General features: G+C 41.1%; 1 protein-coding gene across 2 annotated transcripts in view; it reads right to left on the minus strand.

The window, feature by feature from the left end:
- The window catches only part of MAP3K20 (mitogen-activated protein kinase kinase kinase 20), a 162838-nt gene that overhangs the window by 25063 nt on the left and 122103 nt on the right, over positions 1–15672 (minus strand). For both annotated transcript variants that reach the window (XM_075609048.1, XM_075609047.1), the window contains exons 12-16: positions 8520–8564; positions 7889–7919; positions 7650–7789; positions 3746–3808; positions 1332–1421 (exon numbers count right to left, since the gene is read on the minus strand). In XM_075609048.1, coding sequence (XP_075465163.1) covers positions 1332–1421; positions 3746–3808; positions 7650–7789; positions 7889–7919; positions 8520–8564 — 369 coding nt within the window. The remainder of the gene's footprint in view (positions 1–1331; positions 1422–3745; positions 3809–7649; positions 7790–7888; positions 7920–8519; positions 8565–15672) is intronic.

The following is a 15672-nucleotide window of genomic DNA, read 5'->3' on the forward strand; positions in this document are numbered from 1 at the left end:
AAAAGAGAGAAGAGACATAGTGCAATTAAATAATAACACTTTAGTGATTAGAACATAAGCTTCAGCATACTCACACTTTGTACAAGTAATTCAGGCATGGAGTGAGGATATTGTGCTTGGGTCACAGATGCAGGATTCCTGAGCTCCTGACTCTCTGGCCCAAGTACTTAGGTGGTCTAGATCAGGGGTGCGCAAAGTAAGGGGGCGCGATATTTTCTGAAGGGGGCACTGTGGTTACAGGGGCCCCGCGCTCTTCCCCAAGGCATTTAAATTAAATACCGGGGGAGGCGCGAGTCCTCTGTAAATCTCCCTTACCTGGTCAGAGCTGCCTCTTCAGCGATGCATCGCCATGACAACGTGGTGTAAAATGGCAACACGTTGCCTTGCCAACGCGGCATGATGTCATATGACGCCGCAAAGCTCCGAGCCGGTAAGGGAAGGGGGCCGCGAGCAGGGGTAAGAGCTGACAGGGGGGCGCAAACAGAAAAGTTTGCGTACCCCTGGTCTAGATAGTATACAGGTATCCCTACAGAAGCCGCTCTCGCGGGCTCCCTCGGTGTCTGTCGTCACCTCTGGTCTCCGCTCGTGTCACTTCCTGTCGCGGACATCACTTCCAGTTGGTGCTTGTGGAACGGCTTCAGCCCTCTGTGATCCAAACCTCAGCCTCTGTCCTCTCTCCTCACAGTCTCAATGCGTTTCACAGCACAAAGCTGCTTCTATCCTGAGGAAGCAGCTTTGTGCTGTGAAACATGTTGAGACGAGAGTCAGGAGCTCAGGAACCCTGCATCTGTGACCCAAGCACAGTATCCTCCTCATTTCATGCCTGAATTACTTGTACAAAGTGTGAGTAAGCTGAAGCTTATGTTCTAATAACTGAAGTGTTATTATTGGATTGCACTGTCTCTTCTCTCTTTTTTACCCTGATGGAATAGCCACACTCATCTCCATACGAAAGAAACTGACAAGACACTGTTTGGAGAAGGCTATATTATTTTCATCTTTCTGTAAGTGGGCTGGCATACAGTATGAGCCAAGATTCTAGCTATACATCACTCACTTGAGATTGAACAGTGTACACTATATCATCTTTTTTTGGGGGGGTGACCCTTCTCCGTCTGGACTTTTGTGGAGTGGTGATTGAAGAGGAGGACTATTATAAGCAAGTCCTCACCAGAGGTTTTGAGCAACTCTCACCCATATATTTTTTTTCACTTATCCACTCTTATTTATTTGTATTCAATGTGAGAGCGCCGCACAATATCACGTTTGGTTGTTTTAACCAATCATCAAATACCTACATTAAAAGTTGATGTTGGAAGCATATACTTTACCTCTGGGTTGTTGCCTGGTTTCAAATGATAACCAAAAACAAGTTCTAAATTCACAATTTTTTCTTCATCTTCATTTTCAGCTCCAGAGTCCTATAACCAAGATGAAATAATCAAAGTTTTATTTCATGTCTTTTTTTTTTTTTTTTAGAATAAGGTTTTTAAATAGTGGAGAGCACTAGGTATCAAACGTTATTATATGCACCAGAATGAAATGAAAAAGATAGTCTGGTTACAATTAGAATTGCTGTAACTGTTGTTTTCTTGCTGTATGCCGGCGTCTCTACTAGGAATTGATTCCTCCTACACAAAGTGATAGTATTGTGCATAATTAATTTAAATGAATGCTGCCTGCTAAACATGTTCTACAGTTTAAATTATATAGTGCTTTCCAAAAAACAACTGGTTCACTTAAGGAATACAGCAAGACTCTTGAAAGCTTGCCTTGAAATATATTCCAATAGTCCAATGCAATATTGCCAGCAACTGCAGAACTGGCGTATTATTGCACACTCGGGATTTATATGGCTACCACAGTCTAACTAATGAAGCACATGACCTGTTCTTGTAATTCATATGTTTATGAAATGTTGGGAAATCACTCATCTGGTAAAGAACAACTATCTGGTTGTTGACCTGACAACATGTTTAGTGCTAACTCCTGAATCTCTTCCTGTTTCAGAATATGTCACTAATAATTGTGGCTATAATACATTTAGGGCCATATTTCCTAGGCCGTGCTAAGCCGTAAAACACATTAGGGAACCACAATAAAACCCTTCATCGCCTATTCAAGTAAATGGTCTGTAAGGTGTCTTATGGGACCCTAATGTGGTTTATGGGCTATATATAAGTGGTGCTAAGCCATAAGGAACCGTACAGACCATTTATTTAAATGGTGTGTAAGTTGCCATATGGCTGAACACCACCTTTTGTGAAATCTGGGCCTTAATGTACATTCATTGAGATTGATGACAACAGTTACGTTTTTCTTGTTTATACAATATCTGTAGGTAACTGTTCCTGCGCCTGCTTAACCTCCAGGGCCAGGCTGCGTCCCAAGCTCTGGAAATACCATAGAGGTGGCTCTCACCTTATTGAGCTAATATTATAAAATTGTTACCTTGCCACTTTGTAGCCATTCAATGGGATTTTACATGTTAACAATTAGGCTTGGCTTATCAGTACCATATAGCACTGCTTCAATATTGAATTTGGTCCATAAATATGCAGACTACAGCCAAGTTGATTTATAGTGAATGGGACGTCATTGACAAAATGTTTGTATTGGGAATATCTTTCATTGACATAATGGCACAAATTTACATCAAGCATAATGTTTTCTGGGAATCAGCCATTCAGGATGTGTTACTTGGAAGATTTTCTACTTTGCATCTACAGATATCTGAAGCTAGCAGATTTGTAACAGTCAATGGTACTTCGTCTTAATGTCAATGGCAGCTGACGCGAAAAGAATAAATGCCATGCCGCTTTCTTTAACCATATTGCAGAGTTACAATCATTTTAACAAAGGCTTTGTGTCCCACTAAGTCATGGGTGAAGAGAGTTTTATTTTAGAGAGCACAGCATGTCTTGTTAATATACGAACAAAGTGGCAATTGAAAGGGTTTTTAGTAACAAAATGTTGTGCTATTTTATGTCTATGAATATTGTTACAGTTACTGAAGCAGAATATGTTGACAATCGGATTTCTTTGTAAATCTGCAGTCAAACTATCATCCGTGCAAAATATGTACTTCATTATACAACTGATACAATATGCTAGCGTTTGACACCTACCATAGTGATATTATGAGGCTACTGCTAATACCTCCTCGCCCCTCCACCCCCACTGGGACCAGCTGTGCGGCTGGCCCATTCTCCACCCTACGTAACATCCCTACCCCCTCCAAACCTTAATGGAATGAGCTGTCAGACTGGACCATATTCTAACCTGAGTCACACTTTATCCTACAATAACCTTACCTCCTTGTTTCAACATTGTCCCTCATTCCCTCTAGATCAGTGTTTTTCAACCAGGGTTCCCCGGGCACCCCTAAAGGGTTCCCTGTAATTTTCAGGTAATTGTACCAAATACAGAAGAATTTACAATGCATTTGATCTTAGAGTTACTATTAGGGAGGGTTGGGGTTCCTTGGAATTTCATATAGGGTTCCTTGACCGAAAAAAGGTTGGAAACCACTTTTCTAGATTGTAAGCTCTCACGAGCAGGACCCCCATTACCTCTCTGTATCCGTTTGTGCATGTTTGTCCTCACTTGTATGTAACTGTTTATGTAATATACATATCTCTCTACCACCATTGTACCGCGCTGCGGAATATGTTGGCGCTTTACAAATAAACGATGATAATAATGTAAATACAGAAGTAGTATGAATTATGTTTGAATAACTTACCTTAATTAGTGGAGGGAAATGAAAAAGATTCAGGTAATCATGAGTTAATTTTTCAATTGCGGTCTGCAAAAATGTAATTTAAAAAGTTAGTATTTAAAGAGTTCAACTTAGCAGGTGAAAAATGTTTTTTACATATATATAGATATATATATATTTTCCTATATCTATATATATCTCTATATATATATATATATAGAGGTCGCAATTATAATATTAAATAATCTTATAAATTATTAATAGACCTGAGGCTGTGGCTTTTCCCTCTGGCTGTTTTCCAGATAAGCTCCTGTTCAACAAGCTTCCTTGAGAAAGTACACTCCCGACAAACAATGAGAAAGGATACGTGAGAGAGGCAGGGACATCTCAAGGAAGCTTGTTGAACAGGAGCTTATCTGGAAACAGCCAGAGGGAAAAGCCACAGCCTCAGGTTAAATTATATATATATATATATATATATATATAACACATAAAATCACAGTGCCATATGATTAATGATGGATCAGAATAAATTCTAGCTAACAATACTGAACAAACACACAAACAGATACAACATGTATGACATGAAAAAGGATTTAGACAGGGAAATGGAAACACAAGGAAAAAACATAAGGAAAGGAAAGCCAAAAAATAAAATAAAACCTTAAATAAAAGATGATATAAAACACTGGAACACCCGGGCAGCTATCCGCAGGAGCAACCACCTTCCTCCATATTTCTATAAAACAAAAAGGGACAGCGCGGGCTCCATAGTGTAAATAATAAAGGTTTTATTAAACACGAGCTAAAATCAGTTCACTCACAGCAAGGAGGTAGGACATGCGAATCGGACATAGATACCAGTATCCCGTTGTTTGTCTGTCGGTATGGAGCTGTAGTCTTGTGGCTGCATGTGGGTAAGTCTCTTCCGTTCCTACAGCCGGGCACCTCCTTGATGTGCGTCCACTCGACGGTCCCCCGGCAAAACGGTACATACTTTCCTTGTTCCGCAGCTCAACAGCTCCCCTCCGATACATTAAGAACACAGTGGTGTAGATTCCTGGTGCTGCCAATAGCACTAACACCCTTACACGTTTTGTTGCAAATGTACCGGTGACTTCATCAGAGGTTAAGGGATGAGATCATACTCAACCCTTATAAAGTCCAAACTGATTAATTGTTTAATTCATTTAATCCCCACCCATAGTGATTGGATCAGAGGGATAACAGATGGCTAAATAGGGATAACAAATCACATACAAGGGATGAAAAAGAGATGAGTAACATAAAACAGCTGGCATAGGGTAGATGTAAACAATATAGGGGATATATAGTATTGCCATACTACCAGAAGAACAGATAAGAAAACACAAAGTATGGATACTCTAATCATAATAGAGAAAAACCCATATCTTCAAAATAGAACGAATAAGGATACCATATATAATAAAAACATATAAATATATAAAAAATATAAATAATATATATATGAAATATATGTTAACAGTAAAAATGGTTAACAAATAAATAAGGAAAATGTGTGTCTATATGTGTGTATGTAAATAACAGTGATGCCATTAATATGAAGTTGTGTGAAAATATGTAAATAAGTGAACTTACCATGATTATGTGAAAATAAGTATTACATATTTTCACACATAACTTTCTCTATTATGATTAGAGTATCCATACTTTGTGTTTTCTTATCTGTTCTTCTGGTAGTATGGCAATACTATATATCCCCTATATTGTTTACAACTACATATGCCAGCTGTTTTATGTTATTCATCTCTTTTCATCCCTTGTATGTGATTTGTTATCCCTATTTAGCCATCTGTTATCCCTCTGATCCACTCACTATGGGTGGGGATTAAATGAAGTAAACAATTAATCAATTTGGACTTTATAAGGGTTGAGTATGATCTCATCCCTCACCTCTGATGAAGTCGCCGGTACATTTGCGACGAAACACGTAAGGGTGTTAGTGCTATTGGCAGCACCAGGAATCTACACCACTGTGTTCTTAATGTATCGGAGGGGAGCTGTTGAGCTGCGGAACAAGGAAAGTGTGTATCGTTTTGCCGGGGGACCGTTGAGTGGACGCACATCACGGAGGTGCCCAGCTGTAGGAACGGAATAATAATAATAGCATGTTCTTGTATAGTGCTGCTAGTTTTACGCAGCGCTTTACAGAGACATTTTGCAGGCCAGGTCCCTGCCCCATGGAGCTTACAATCTATGTTTTTTTTTTTTTTGGTGCCTGAGGCACAGGGAGATAAAGTGACTTGCCCAAGGTCTCAAGGAGCCGACACCGGGAATTGAACCAGGCTCCCCTGCAACAATCTCAGTGTCAGTCAGTGTCGTTACTCACTGAGCAACTCCTATCCTAAGAGGAAGAGACTTAGGCCGCACGTATGGCGACGGCGAGGCGACGTGTCGTCAGGCTGCGGTTGCTGGAAAAATCAAATTAAGATGACCTCCAGCGATCGCGACCAAGCTGTTTTGACACAACGTCGCGTCGCCGGCACTATAAGCGCAGCCTTACACACATGCAGCCACAAGACTACAGCTCCATACCGACAGACAAACAACGGGATACTGGTGTCTATGTCCGATGCACATGTCCTACCTCATTGCTGTGAGTGAACTGATTTTAGCTTGTGTTTAATAAAACCTATATTATTTACACTATGGAGCCCATGCTGTCCCTTTTTGTATGTGTGTGTATACTGATATATATATATAATTTTTAAATTGTAAAAACATTTGTTTGTTTTTTAGAGGTGCCAATGTGCTACATTTAGTCTATTTAACTTGCCACTGTCCTCAGTTCACTTTCGTCCTAGGTGGCAAAGACCCTCTAATATAACATAAAACATACATACACGATGATTCAGGTATTACAAAATAGAGACATGGTTAATTGCTTTAATTAGTTATTTTATATATATATATATATATATATATATATATATATATATAGCAACTGTAAATATTACTGTATGTTCATTTGCATGTCTTAGACAGGTCTGTAACCCTGTCTTTCCCCATTATCGCCCAGCATACAGCGCTTCCACTGCAGCAAGGGATTCTGGGAAATGACATGCAAATGCAAATATATATGTGTGTGTGTGTGTGTGTGTGTGTGTGTGTGTGTGTGTGTGTATGTATGTATAATCTCCTCCCCCCCCCCAAGCTGTGTACTATTACATTTACACTCTGATAATGATTGCTGTTTCATGTCATTGCTACAAAGTTTTTGATACGCTTAAAATCCTATCCATTCATGTTGCATCTTGTATATACAATCCATCAGGAACACAGATGTGGCTGATGTCATATTTTACACAGTGACCAATCTGTTATATTACCATTATATCATACAGATAAAGCTACATTGTGTTACAGTATATTGTTTCTGTGTCATATATCTAATGAGGAATTACACAAACAGTTTTCAGATGTATAATAGAAACAGTACTAACGTAATTAAAGAATGTTGTGTACAGACTTTGTCTTGCATCTTCACTCGCAAATTCATGCAACAAATTAAAGTTGGGACTCAGTGTATAACTCCTAAAGCTATTACACATCATATGTTTACATGGTCCAAGCAATGTTTAAGAATGAGTAGTTTATAAAACAAACAAGCACAGTACTATGGTTTCTGTAGGATAAGAGTCTTATCGGGTCTTTGTATCCAGAAGAATGAAAAGTGGGCAGATGTACAGGTTTGTTCGAGGTAAGTAGCAGTATAAAACAAAGGTAGGACCAGAGTTAGATGTACAGTATTAGATTGCACTGTATTATGTGTGTTGCACAACATTTCATATCCCTTATTGACAATCACCAAATCAAAACCTGAAGATGGACAGATATTAGTAAATGAAAATGTCACAAAGTAATATTATTTATGTATGCTACATACCTTTAAATGAATTATATGTCCTTTGGAGACAATGCCCATATCCTTCAGATCGGTTTCCTCTAGAAGAAGCAACCTTTTGCCAGTAATGTGGTTCTCTTTGAAAAGGCTGGCATATATACTATGCAGCGTGGAAGCATCATCTTAACATTAGAGAAGAATGGTATGCATTACATACTTTTCATCCACAATGATCGCACAAACGATAATGTACTCAACAGAACAATAAATGCAGAATTTACCTGTTTTAACCAGCTGCTGCATCCAAAAGTACTATGAAAAATAAGGTGGTTAAAGGTTTTTTAGAAATAAAATAAATATACATCTTTTTCAAAACAAACACTCAGCACAGTGTGTTTACGTTTCATAGATCAAACAGATCCTTGAATATCCAAGTGTATGTAACAATACTTTGGTTATCCATTGTCCATACTTGTATTGTGTTGACTAGCAATTTCCAAAAGCAGAAAATCATTTGACCTTTTATTTGATCTCTGTCCTCTGTTGCCTTTTGCTACATGGACATGGACATAATCGGTACGGCTAGAGATAAGTGTGCTTTATTAAACTGTAACAAAGCAGAGCTCTCCCCTCTCACTGATTTGTAGTCAGTATTACTGGTTTTTAGCATAAGGTGTATGCATAGACTTCAATAATGTGTCACAGAATAAAAATCAGTCATTTTCAATTGAGTTGCTATTTTTGTGATCCAGAACTCCCAAAATCTCAGTGGTTTCAATCCATGGTGGTTGACATCCCTTACAAAGCCCTAGCTTTAAATTCACTTTGGTCTCTTTAAATAACTAATTTATTTGTCTCCTCTCCTGACTTTTACACTGGGCAATGTGTCCAGAATGCTTGAAAAAGGCTTACCACATCTTCTTCTGTCCATGCACAAATATCAAAGGAAGGCAGCAGCTGTATGAGAAAGATGAATAGAACAATAAAGGATAATCATGTACTTTGGGGGTTATTCGTGAAAGTGCTGATCCGGGGCATTATCGCACAGAAACTTCAATGGAAGTTTCTGTGCGACAGTGCCCTGGTCAGCACTATTGCAGTTTCATAAAAATACACCTATGTCTCTCTACATATAATTCACATATGTCACTATTCAAAGAAACAGGTATTACAAAAAATAGATCACAATCTATTGAATAAAGTCAAAGTGTTTGCCTGACTATTAGCAAACCTTACATTTTACTGCCTTTGAGTTTAAATATTGTTTCATCATGCACAAGAGCAGTTGCAACATTATTGTCCTTTATTGAATTTTTTTTAAAGCAGTCCCCAAATAATCTAAGTAAAGTTTACTTATGAAATATATTATCCTTCTGTATCCTGTTGTCTTGTCTCAGGGCTCAGCATTTAGCCTCATGTCCCTGCAGTGAGGTCTCCAGTATTCCTCCTGACTTGCTTCTTACTATGATTATCCAATTATGCATTCAAAAATAAAATGCAAGCGAATTGGTGATAGTTGTCATTCGTTTCCATCAGCAGCTATAAATTTCCATTAAATGATGGTTTAAAAATATATGTACAGTGTATTTTTCATGGCATAAGTAGTACTATATGTTAAAAGCCACATGTTCAAAGTCAGTGTCACGTCCGTATTCCCACTCTGGTATAATTGTATGTAGCCTTTTAATAGCAGGAAGTGTAACACACAGGTCACATTTGTGGATTTTAATGGCTATCATTAAGCTAATATTATTTTTACTACTGTCATTGAGGTCTAGTTAATGGAAATCGAGGCTGTGTGAAAATGTCCCATATTGTTCTATGGGTTTAGAAAAAGAAAAAAAAAAAAGCATTTATAAGAGATTCGGTTTTTGAAACGGGCACAGAATTTTAATACGTAGCCTGTATTGCAGAATATAAATGAACCCTTGATCTACAATCACGTGGTTGACAAGAATAATTTCCATGGTCCTTAAATACTACATGTGTGTTCAGACATTGATATTGACGGACATGGCAGATGACATAAGTTATTCAAAGACGAAGAAGAGTAGAGGCTCCACGGATTTTGCAAAAAAGAAACCTAATTAATTTAGCCAAGATTATCCAACGTTTTGGCCATCTAGGCACCCTTTGTCATGGAATGGCAGGCTGGCTGGACGGCCGAAACCTTGAATAATCTTGGCTAAATAGATGTGGGTTTTTTGCTAAATTTGTGGAGCCTCCACTCTTCTAAGTCTTTGAGTTCTGTATCTGGATCGCAACGGGTCTTCTCCTTTGAGTTGAGAGCACGGGTATTAGTATCCGCTGTCATATTTCTATTGGTGTGCAGCATATGCCCTTGCTATACAAATTACATAAAGTTACATTGTCATTCTGAAGATGTAGGACCTGTTGGCTAAATATGTTTTCCTCAAGTTGTAGTCTTTTTTTATTTTTTTTACAAAGAACCAAATTGAACTAATAAAATTATATGTTTAATGGGATAATGCAGTTGTTTTGAATCGTTGACTTGGGGAACCCCCAGACACACCAGGTTAGGAATTTACTGAGGCTCTGATTGAGCCACCTGTGCTGAAGCTGAGATATCCTGAAAACCTGACCTGTTGGGGGAGCTTTAAGACTGGAGTTGAGCACCCCTGCTCTAATTATATGCAATCCAAGAAGCAGACCAGTATTTATCAGTGCATCATAAATAGGGGCGAGGGAGCAGCGAGAAGCTGCGATCCACACTAGCAATGTCTCCACTACCTCTGCACGAGAGAGATATGCTAGGACGGCCAGTGGATAGCCCACAAAGGCCACCTGGAGCCCAGCAATAATCTAGCCCAGGGGTGGCCAACTCCAGTTTTCAAGGGCCACCAGCCGCCCAGGTATTAGGGATTTTAAGGTTTTAGGGATATCCCTGCTTCAGCAAAGGTGTCTCAATCAGTGGCTCAGTCATTCTGACTGAGCCACCTGTGCTGTAGCAGGGATATCTTTGAAACCTGACCTGTTGGTGGCCCTTGAGGACTGGAGTTGGCCACCCCTGATCTAGCCCATTGAAAAGTCATCAAATCTTTGCCCCAACCCCAATTGACAAATTTTGAGAAACTCTGTATATTAAAAACAGAAACTAGGGGACTTATATCTTGACTATATGGAGAGGTGGTCTGTTCAGGAGTAGCACACTCAAAGAAACTGAGCTATATGACACAGTGGGAAACGCTAGAGGAAGAGGAATGGAACAAAATAATTATTGCTGCGGCTAAAAGTTCAATATGTACAACTTTAAGGGAGAACGCATATAAAGTATTAATGGGGTGGTAACTTACCCCGCAGAAACCTCTAAATTCGTTCAAGAATACTCCCCATTGTGCCCAAAGCAGTGTGGAGGTGAGACAGATCTTTTACATATGCTGTGGTCCTGCCCTCGGGTGTCTCCCATATGGGAGCAAATTAAAAATTGGCTACAGAGGCTTTTAGGCCTAACAATCCCACTAGACTACCAGCCTTTCCTATTAAACAGAAGAGTAGAGGGGCTTACGAGATCGCAAAATAAACTGATCGCGCACCTCGTCGCAGTTGAGAAATGCGCTATCACAGCACTATGGAAACAGACAAAAATTCCAACTATTCCCGCAATTAGGAATAGAATTTGGTTTGTGTGCCAGATGGAAAACTTAACAAGTTTGGTTAATGATACTGGCGCAAAATTTCTAAAAGTCTGGATTATGTGGCTAGCACACACAGACATCCCAGGGTTGGATGGATCCACAATCCTGCTGGGATAGTTTGGGAAACACGTTCTCCGCTGACTTAACACAAACTTTAAAAATAAACAGAAAGGACAGGAATATCCTTAAAGAGGCCTAGCAAGTTCGATAGAGGTCGATGAGGCTGGCCACATGGGAGACGCAATCAAGTACTTTGGAGGAAATGAAGTTGGATTCAGATAACGAGGATGTGGAAATCTGGACTCTCCCCCCTCCCCTTCCCACCCTTCCTGATTTATGTTCACATATTTTTTTATATGCAAATTTTTATTATTTGAATAGTTGCGGTGACGCAAAGGAATATGTAAAGCTGTATTTCTTAATGACGAAAAAACTTTAATAAAATTTGAGTTATAAAAAAAACATCCGATGCTTACATACTTCAATCCCTTGGCACTTAAAAAAAAAACTCACCAGGGCTGCAGGGGCGGGCAAACCTATATAATGCCACCTCCCTTATAACTCCTAACTCCCTTACCCTCTTTCTTACCTACAGTACACTGCCAGAGAGGAGACAGATAGAAGTAGTGTCCAATATACAATGTACAGTACAGAGGAACAGAATTAGAGATCCTCCCTGTTAGAGTTGCGCTCATTATTTATTTGGTCGCTCCCCACTATTTGCGATTTGAATCCAGGCCCAACACTCCTTTTCATAGGCTGTGCTGAACTAATCGTCCCAGCATTTGCTAGTAGTCCAGTGCTCTTTGCAGACAGGGATCTTCCTGAACTGCTGAAGGAAGCAGTCATCAGGCCTCTTCTAAAAAAGCCTTCATTAGACCCAGACTGCATGGAGAAGTACAGGCCTGTATCAAATCTTCCTTTCCTAGGGAAGATTATTGAGAAAGTGGTTGCAAACTATCTGGAAAACTTGTCTTTCATCCCATGATCTTTATGACCCATTCTAGTCCGGATTCAGAATACGGCATACTACTGAAACAGCCCTGGTTCAAGTGCTTAATGATCTTCTTGTAGCGAGAGACAGAGGTGACTGTTTATTCTTAGTCCTCCTTGACCTGTCTGTAGCATTTGACACTGTAAACCATGGGCTTTTAATGGATACTGAAAGGATTTCTGTTCTCAACTGGTTCAAATCCTTTTTCATTGGCACGTCACAGAGAGTATCGTCAGGAATCTACTCCTCTGCACCAATGACCTGATCATGTAGACTGCCAGAGGGCTCTATCTTATCTCCCATGTTGTTTGCACACTATATGCTACCACTGGGTGACATTATCAGACATCCTGGCCTGTAACTGTTATATAAATGACACTCAACTATAGTTGTCCTTTGCAATGTGTACTAAGGACCCATTATCAATCGTTGTCTAGCTGAACTTCTTGATTAGATCAATGCTAATTGGTTAAGGTTGAATCCTGATAAGACAGAGGTGCTTGTGGCGGGTCTTCGCCATCTGATAACAAGACTGCAGCTAGGTCAATCAACTAGCCTTAAGCTCAAGGGTTTCCAAGCTGCTAAATTCTGGCAGTAGGGGGAATCTTGCTGTTGTCCTTGATTGTGGCTTGACACTTCTACAGCAGGTATCGGCTGTGATCAAATCCTCATTCTTACACCTGAGGGACATAGCCAGGATTAAGCTCTTGATTCCCCAAGAGGACCTCCCTGGTTCATGCTTTTGTGTCCTCATGCCGACCAGTTTCTTGCTAATCTGTTCTCCAATTCAAGATTGGCTTGCTGACATTCAAAGCCGTAGATAACAGGTTCCAAGCTACCGGAAATAATTCCTGGTTCCCTTCACTCACTTCAAATCCATAGGTGAAGGACTACTAACAGTTCCCAGAATCTCTCGGACTTCTTTTGGGACCTGAGCTTTTAGTAATGCTGCTCCTACTCTTTGGAACTTTCATCCTCATACGGTTCGAGAGACCCCCACCCTGGAAAAAAAAACACTCAAGACGTACGTTTTTAACCAGACATTTGATGAGTGAACCACAACCAGACCTTCAATGCAAACAGTATCAGTCCATTCTATATTCTATTCATCCTAAAATTGTATATTTGTTATCTTGTATTTATTTTATAGCTTTAAACGTTTTCCTTTTATATGTAACTGATTTAAATGTGTGAAGCGCTTTGAGTCCCATTGGGAGAAATGTGCTTTATTAAACTGTACAGAAAAATCTCACATACGGAAACATGGACTGCAACACCTCTTAAATTAGTATAAAATAAATTCTCCCCTTTTTCATAGTTGCCTTCACCAAGAATGTGCTTTCATTGTGCTGAGGATACAAAAGGTGAGAGGCTATACTCAGCCCTTACTTCCTAATCCCTCCTCATATAACCAAAGTTTATTGTGCTTTAGGTGAGAAGGAATAGCTGGATTTGGGTCAAACCATCTTCTACATGGAATACTGATCTAATATGTAGGTTGGTGAGTGGGAGAGCGATGTTGATGCAGTGCAGCGGAGATCTATGAGGAAAGGTTTCTTTTGTGTAATACAGGGGTGCTCAACTCCAGTCCTCAATCACTCCCAACAGGTCAGGTTTTCAGGATATCCCAGCTTCAGCACAGGTGACTCAGTCTTCGACCAATAACCTGGAAACCTTACCTGTGCGGGGGGGCGGGGAGGGGGTGTTGAGGACTGGAGTTGAGCACAACTGGCGTAATGCATGTTAACTTACCTCTATTAATGCACAGTAAGGTTAGAAACAAACTACTGGAATGAGTATACTGAAAAAGACCCAGGAATTATTGAAGGAATAGAGATGGCAACTGACAATTTGCAGAAACTTAGAGCAATCAAAATAGTCGATCTGTTTGAAATGCTTTTCATTTAACCATTTTTGTGCTGTTTAGTATAGATTGCAAGATTGCTTACATCGCAAAGCTTACAAATCCAACAGGTAAACAGTACAACAACGTGATTTCCTCTGTTCTGCCAAGATAGTTTAATGCAGGCCTGCACAACATTCGGCCCGCCAGGGCACCCGGTGCGGCCCGCGACGGACCCCCTTCAACCCCCCCTCTTCACCCCCCTTCCCTCCACTTCCCTGGTAAGGACACAAGGAGCGCGCTCCAGCATTAAGTAGGAGCGCGCTCCAGCAGTGTCTGTGTGACTGTGTGACCGCGCTCTCCCCCCCCCTCAGCCTGCTCCAGCAGGCTGACGCGCTCTAGCAGTGTGGCGCGACCCGGAACTTCCGGGTCTGCTGCTAGAGCGCGCATCCCTTGCGCTTCCCTGCCGCCGCCACCACCATCGTCAGGTAAGCATGGGGGGTGTGGGGGGGTAGTTCATTCATGCGGGGGGCTGCTGAAATGGAATGGGCTGGGGGACTGTTGACATGGGAGGGGGGACTGCTGACATGGGAGGGGGGACTGCTGACATGGGAGGGGGGGCTGCTGACGGAATGGGCTGGGGGGGCTGCTGACATGGAATGGGCTGGCGGGGCTGCTGACATGGAATGGGCTGGGGGGGCTGCTGACATGGAATGGGCTGGGGGGGCTGCTGACATGGGAGGGGGGGCTGCTGAAATGGAATGGACTGGGGGGGCTGCTGACATATGGGGGTGGCTGCTGAAATGGAATGGGCTGGGGGGGCTGCTGATATGGGCTGTGGGGGGCTGCTGAAATGGGCTGGGGGCTGCTAATATGGGCTGTGGGGGGCTGCTGAAATGGGCTGTGGGGGCTGCTGAAATGGGCTGTGGGGGGCTGCTGAAATGGGCTGTGGGGCCTGACTGTTATCCTTGTGAGGGGGGAGAGTGGTGTGAGTTGCAGGGGGGGAGAGTGATGTGAGGTGTAGGGGGGGTGGGATGTGTGTGGTGTGCAGGTGGTATTGTGTGTTTGATGTGGAGGGGGAGTATTATGTGTATGGGTGAGGGGGAGAGATGGGGGTATGAGAGATCGCTGGGGAGTCTCGCAAAGGTTGATGATGGTTTTTGGGGGAGATATGAGGAGGATGATGATGATGATGGGTGCTGCGGGAGATATATATGAGGATGATGACGATGAGAGGTGCTGGAGGAGAGATGATGATGATGATTTTACCCGTGCAGCCCAAATCTTTTTTCCTTGGAGCAGTTTGGCCCTTCTCACTGTACAAGTTGTGCAGGCCTGGTTTAATGTGTCTCAGTGTTGTAAACTTCACTCATTAGGCGTTATTCATTAAAGTGTCATAATATTCACTAGAATTGCCCTTGCTGATTGAAAATGTGTGTCGTATTTTAGTGAATATGTAACAGAAGGTGTATGTTTTTGATTCTTGATTTATTTTTCCTGTGGTTTTTTTTTAAAAGTTCATAAGAACAGGAAATGAAACTCAAGATTAAATAGCAACGTGGCACTCATACT

Source organism: Ascaphus truei, chromosome 7 (genome assembly GCF_040206685.1).
Source record: "Ascaphus truei isolate aAscTru1 chromosome 7, aAscTru1.hap1, whole genome shotgun sequence".
Lineage (NCBI taxonomy): Eukaryota > Metazoa > Chordata > Amphibia > Anura > Ascaphidae > Ascaphus > Ascaphus truei.